Raw genomic sequence first — 6708 nt, 5'->3', positions numbered from 1 at the left:
TTGTGTCATGATTGGTATTAAATGATGGCTCACCATCTGATGGGCTGCCTGACTGCCACATTTCTCTTCATTAGCAATATTTGGATTCCAACCCTTTCAACTGTTCTTTCTACGCGTGGTTCAACATAGTCTTTTCTATTGTACTGGCTTTCCAGAAACATAAGAGTCAGACTTCCGTATGGTTGGTGAACTTTGAAATGTATTCTCTGTATCAGAACTTCAATAATCTTACAACATGTTGGAAGGAATGAGAAAGCCCTCCTGCAGTATATTGTCTCTATCATACCCAGTAAAATATGTTCTGCTCAAGTTACTACACCATATTAGTTGACCTGAGTCTTCAATTGAGATATGTCTCCTACAGTCTACTCCAATCTCTGGTTATATTTAAAATGGTAATGATCAGGAGAAGGTACCCCTTTTACAGCCCACTGTTTTTAGTAACCACCTCCTGTGTTCCAAGATGTAGCTTTCCATCCCTCATCACTTTTGGGAGTGTTGAAACTCAGAGTTTCACCTTGATATTCTGTAAGGATAGCACATTTCCAGGTATCCCAAACTCTTGGGCTGAGTTGGCCATCCTGGAGTCTAAGAAACTAGAGGAGAAGCAGGAAGCAATAAACCTTGTCACCTAGTATTGCCAGGATTCAGGCATTCTCCATGGCTAACAGCTCACCTGCTCTTTAGGTGATTTGTTGTCCCTAAATAAACTCCCCAGCTTTCACAGCACAGAGGCATGATCTGTACTTGACTCTCATTTTAGAACTTTTCCATTGATTCTGTTCTCATTAATGTGCTTCAGATATATCCTTTTCCAGGGCTTAGTCTGGGATGGAAGAATCAGTGAGCAATTACCCAATACTGTCAGAAACTTTATTATTTGTTTATTTGTTTGATCGATTAAGAACTTTACTTCTTTATCTAATGAACAAATACATCTCCTCTCTGGGGCCCTTTACATGAGCCCTTTCCTTAGCTACAGGAGTGTCATCTCAAAAGATTTTTCTGATTGGTTGCAGCTCAGCTGACGTGCTTTTTACTGTGCTTGACTTTATTACATCCTCAGATCTCTTTTCTTTTATTCCTGTCTGTACTGCCTCACTCTTGAGCTCTACTGACTCCTATCAAATCACCCCTGAAGACAATGGCCCAAAGTGGAGTCCCGGGACTAGGATGTTTCATTATGGCTGTCCTGATGAGCTTTCACCAAACATGGGCTATCAAAGGTAGGTACTGAGAGAACCAGACTTAAAGACAATAGGCTGTGAGATCACTGGGGAAATGAACTGTGGATATTTGTAAGACAATCTCTGGAGCAAAAGAAAAGTGTGATAGGTATTACGTGGGGCTGAATCTAAAAGTATAATAAATCGCAGCTTGGAGAAGTTATCTCCTCACAAAATGAAGTAAGTTCAATTTAGCTTATAAGAACAAAACTGAGTTGTATATTGGTTAATACCACCAACTTTGATAAAAGCAAAGCTAAAGGAAAAATATTTTCTGACACTGATTAACAAGTTATCTCTCAGAGCTTTACTTTCACTTTCTGGAAAATTAGTAAAATTAAACATTAAAGACCTCACAGTTTTGTGAGGATTCAGTGAGACAAAGCATGAGAAGTTTTTAGCACTGTTCTTGGCTGAATATATGGTAGTTATTTTTGGCAAGGCCGCCTGGGTGGTGTACACAGTTAAGCACTCGGCTACTAACTGAAAGTTTAGTAGTAGAGTTCACCCAGATGCACCTTGGAAGAAGGGCCTGGCCATCTACTTCCAAAGATCACAACCACTGAAAGCCCTGTGGAGTACAGTTCTGTTCTGACACACATGAGGTGGCCATGAATTGGAACTGACTGACGGCAACTATTTTTTTGTTTTTGTTTTTTGGCGTGTAAATCCTGTCAACCTATTGTAAGCACAGACATTGTTTTGCAGATCACTAGAAAGGAAAGTTACCGAAGAGCAACAATCTACCTAAGAGAGACAGGGAACACAGGAATGTTGATATAAATTGCATCTAATTTCCTTCTTCCTATGCCAGTAATTATCCACCTTACAATGGATCTTATAGTGATCCAAGGTCACTGTTACATAGTGATATTTCCAGAGAGTAGAAAAATGAATAAGGAATTGAGGAGTCTGATATTTTTTTCTGCCATCTCCAGAGCAAATATTTGTGCTATTGTGAAGACATGATATGAACAAGTATTCTTTATCCAGAGTCACTCCCACAGAAAGTCACATGAATACCGGAAATATGCAAAGTAGTGACCCATTTCTTTCACCATGAAGGCAATTGTCGTTTCCATTGCCCAGAAAGAGCCATACATGGGGATCCTCACCTGAAAAGATAGAGGCTCCTCTCTTAAGTTGGAAAGGGAAGCTAGAATATTTGTGTGTGTGTGCGCGCGCATGTGTGGTTAGAGCTGCAAATGTTAAATTAATCCCTAGGTTTATTAGTATATAGTCAAACCTTAAAATACCTTACCTGTCTCTGAAAACTAAGTAGAGAAACAATCCCCATCCCATGTACACATACCATAAAGCATACATACTCTTTAATTTAGTTTTCCATTTTCAACTTGATTAGCTCCTTGGTGTTGATGGTTCTCAGTATCAACCATAATAGAATACAGTATGTTCCATAATGATAGTCCCAAAATAAGGAGCATTAAGATACAAAAGTGCGTGCTGAGGTCAATGCAAACTTAATGCTTCTCATAGAGGTGTCTATGGTGTGGTGTAGAGATAGGTAAATGGGTGCTCTACAACACCACAAGGTCTCAATCTTAGTTTCTGTGTATTCCAGGCTCCAGTTGTATTTTTCTTAGATACAAAGCAGCCTCTGACCCTAAATAGTGAACAGCATTTGTTGTAGACCTGATATATACTTGTAAATTATTTACTTGGTCTCATTTACCTTCAAAACAGACCTATGGAAGAAGTAAAACAATGACAGAATTATAATTCGAAAACTACTCTTAAATAAGTAGAATATTTCATTCAAGACTGCTCAGCAAGTAAGTAGCTGTATAAGAATTCAAGATTTGACTTGATTCCAGAATTCAGAAGCAGTGTTTCCCCTTCCTAAGCAGTGTTTCCCTCTTCTTAGAGTACAGTGTTCCGAGAAAGACATGCTCTGGAACTCTGACCTGTTCATGTATTTAAAGTCTTGGTAAAAAGAGTGAGAGAACTTTTCTGTTTTGGGGACCCATGCTGGATTTCTTAACAGAGTTTTATTCCTCAGCCAGTAACATGGAGCCAAATAACAGCTTCACAAGACTCTGGGCTTTTTAGCCCTCATCATCTTCAATCTGCCCTCTCTAACTCTGCCCCCTTCTATCTCCTTTCCAGCACTGTTCAACAAGCATATCCTTCACTCAGGCCTCAGCTTTCCAAACTCACTCCTAGTGTCCCTCACTCCTCTATTTCACTGGGCCCTATCCCTCTCCCTCTCCACCACCTCCTGCCCACATGTATGTGTCTCACGTCCTGGGTTCTTCTTCATCTCTCTCTTCTCATTCCCACCCTAACTCCTTTTCTTGCCTTTTCAGAGGAGCATGTGATCATCCAGGCTGAATTCTATCAGACCCCTGACCAGTCAGGCGAGTTTATGTTTGACTTTGATGGTGATGAGATTTTCCATGTGGATATGGAAAAGAAAGAGACAGTCTGGCGGCTTGAAGAATTTGGACGTTTTGCCAGCTTTGAGGCTCAGGGTGCATTGGCCAATATAGCTGTGGACAAAGCCAACCTGGACATCATGATGAAACGCTCCAACTACACGCCAAACAACAATGGTACCTCTCTCTGCTGCTCTCCTAGACATGGGAATCTGTAGCTTTAACATAAATGTTTCGGCTCTTGGTGTCGTATTTTTGTGACTAACTTTCCCCATGGGGTTACTAGAGGTCACATGGGGTTGTCATGAGTTGGAATCTACTTGATGGCAACTAGCAACAACAAACTGGTCATAAGCAAGCCAAAAATTACCATGCCACAGGTCCAATGGGTTTATTTCTTCCTTTATGTACACATGTCTTATCTCTGCCATCCATAGCCACTCACAAAAGTCACTACCCTGAATCCATGCTGGGGGAGCCAGGAATAAGGTCCTTGGATATCTTATACCTCAATATTTGTTCAGTTTTCGGGAAGAGAGTGTCAGAGATAGGTATTTGAGACCATGGCATAGAGTCCTTAGGATGCAATTTCAACTGTTCTTTTAGCATAGCTTTGGCCCACATTTCAGTGAAGGAGGGGAAGGGATGAGCCTCAGCATGGAAGTCTAATTTCTGTCATGTGCCCGCTCCCCCAGAATCTCCAGAAGTGACGGTGCTTTTGAACAGCCCTGCGGAAGTTGGACAGCCCAACATCCTCATCTGTTTCGTTGACAAATTCTCCCCACCAGTGCTCAATGTTACATGGCTTAAAAATGGAAAACCTGTCACCACAGGAGTGTCAGAGACAGTCTTCCTGCCCAGGGAAGACCACCTTTTCCGCAAGTTCTACTATCTCCCCTTCCTGCCCTCAGTGGACGAGTTCTATGACTGCCAGGTGGATCACTGGGGTCTCGACAAGCCGGTCCTCAAGCACTGGGGTATGAACCATCCTTCAATCTCCTTTGTTGCATGGTTTCCTCAGATGATGCATGCGTCGGGTCCCTTGGGACCCAGAGTGCCCTAAAGGCTTTGTACCATCTGATAAAATCCAAGTAACTTGTCTTCTGCCATTACTCAGCTTCCCCCACTATCTACTCTGCAATTCCTTCAATATGTCATTCTATTTTCCTCTCCTTTAATCTATGAATAACTAGTCTCTTGACTAAGTAATTTACATTTGGTACTAAGTGCTACTCACTACCACCATTCATTACCCTGTACTCTTTTATTTTTCCCCAGAGTTAGAAGTGCCAGCCCCCCTCCCAGAGACCACAGAGAATCTGGTGTGCATCCTGGGCCTGCTGGTGGGTCTGGTGGGCATCGTTGTTGGCACCATTTTCATCATCAAGGGCGTGCGCAAAGGCAATGCTGTTGAACGTCGTGGGCCTCTGTGAGGCACCTGAGGGTGAGTTTAGTATTGCCATAGGAAGACATATATATAGTTTTCTGAGTGGGGGGAAACAGAGTGGGAAAAAGAACATGTGGTGCCTTGAAGATAAATGGGTAGACAAAGCTGTGATTCTTGATTTACTTTCCTAGGACAGAGTCAGACATGGGTATAATCTGGCATCTCAAAACTTCAGGACCCCTTGTCCCTTTCCACAGATGTGCACCTAGACCGCTACTTAAGTCTTGGAAATTATCTCCAGTTCCTAATATCATTATTTTACATTAGAATACAAATTTCAGTGATCTAGGAAAGTCACCTACAAGATTGGGGCACTTCCTGGCTTGTTTCCTAAAGAAAGCTCAGTTTGGCAGCATTTCCAAAGCTGGTTCCTTTGGAGTTAGCATAGACTCATTTCATGAAATGGAAATCTCATAGAGTCCAATGCCTGTTTTAGCTTCTCTAGTCTGAGAAGTGGTGTTGGATGCTCTAAAAGGGGGTAGAGTGTGGCGTGTTCATTCATGCTCACTTGAAAAGTAGGGTGTAGCAGTTCATGTTGGAAGAGTTACATTTACTAGAAGTCAGATGATATTAAGAGACTTTTCCAAAGCCAAAAGATTAATGGAGAAGAGGAGGGAATCTGAAGGAACGAACTCAAAATGTTTATCTTAAACTCTTTAGTAACTATGTGTGTTCTGCTGTAGGTTATGGCCTTTCTTAGAAGATCAATGAAGAAAATTCTGCTTTAATAACTTTACAGAGTCAGCAATACTCCAATTGTTCACCTCAGTGAAGACAAGCATTCTTCAGTACTTCCCACCCTAACATCCAACCCCAAGGGTGGTGATGCCTTCCTCTGATCTCTCTATACTCTAACATCTATTGGACTTATCTGTCTATTGTCCCTTCCTGTATCTATTTTCCCTCCATTTCCTACAGTCATTTTACCCCCATGCAATGCCTCTGGAAAAGATTCTATAGGATCCCTTCTCCTCTTTGTAATCTTCTGAACATTCCACAGGGGCACCTCCTGTATACTTATAGCTTAAGTTTTCTCCAAACTGATTTTTTTCTGAATACAATAAACTATTGGATGGGTCTTAGGTGGAGTTTTCAGTGTCTGATCAATTTCTTCATAGAGGCTAGGGGAGTATATATTATTCTTTCATCCTGAAATCTCTGAATGTTGAATGTATCTTATAAGCTTTGGAATTAATTAAAAATACCTAGATTCATTAGGGCTTGGTATTATTCAGAGCATCTGCAGGCAAACCAGTTGCTGTGGTCCAGTCCTCATCTGGAAAACCCTAGAGTATGGTTTGTTTGTTGGGAGATATCTACTAAGCAATGGGTTCAGAATTAGTTTTTGGTCCTTGGGCCTGCAATTCAATGAGATATCTGGATCTTCAGTACAGTGGATCTCAAACCCCAGGATTTGGACCCTGATAATGAATGAGACGGATGATGGGGATAAGACGGGGGTGGAGTGGGGAGCAGAATGAGAGAAAGATCCACATATATTTCAGAATTTGTATATATCAATATCACCCATTCCAGACTTAATGAAGAATGAAATTGGACACTAAGAATTGGAATTACCCATTGTATTAGACATGGTCCTTGATGCCTGCGTCATTACCAGGAGACTATTCCAACTTAT

The 6708-nt window shown here is 41.4% G+C and overlaps 1 protein-coding gene across 1 annotated transcript; it reads left to right on the top strand.

Moving 5' to 3' along the window:
• The first annotated feature begins 1057 nt into the window (after nt 1–1057).
• Nucleotides 1058–6157, top strand: LOC101345522 (HLA class II histocompatibility antigen, DR alpha chain). Its single transcript, XM_004391085.2, has 5 exons — nt 1058–1226; nt 3554–3799; nt 4318–4599; nt 4901–5066; nt 5753–6157. Exons 1-4 carry the CDS (start codon nt 1145–1147, stop codon nt 5053–5055), a joined length of 765 nt encoding a protein of 254 aa, XP_004391142.1. The 5' UTR covers nt 1058–1144; the 3' UTR covers nt 5056–5066; nt 5753–6157.
• Nucleotides 6158–6708: the final 551 nt, after the last annotated feature.

Source organism: Trichechus manatus, unplaced genomic scaffold (assembly GCF_000243295.1).
Source record: "Trichechus manatus latirostris isolate Lorelei unplaced genomic scaffold, TriManLat1.0 scaffold00455, whole genome shotgun sequence".
Taxonomy (NCBI): Eukaryota; Metazoa; Chordata; class Mammalia; order Sirenia; family Trichechidae; genus Trichechus; species Trichechus manatus.
Note: the sequence above shows the minus strand (reverse complement) of the source record. Positions and strands in the feature narration are given on the sequence as shown.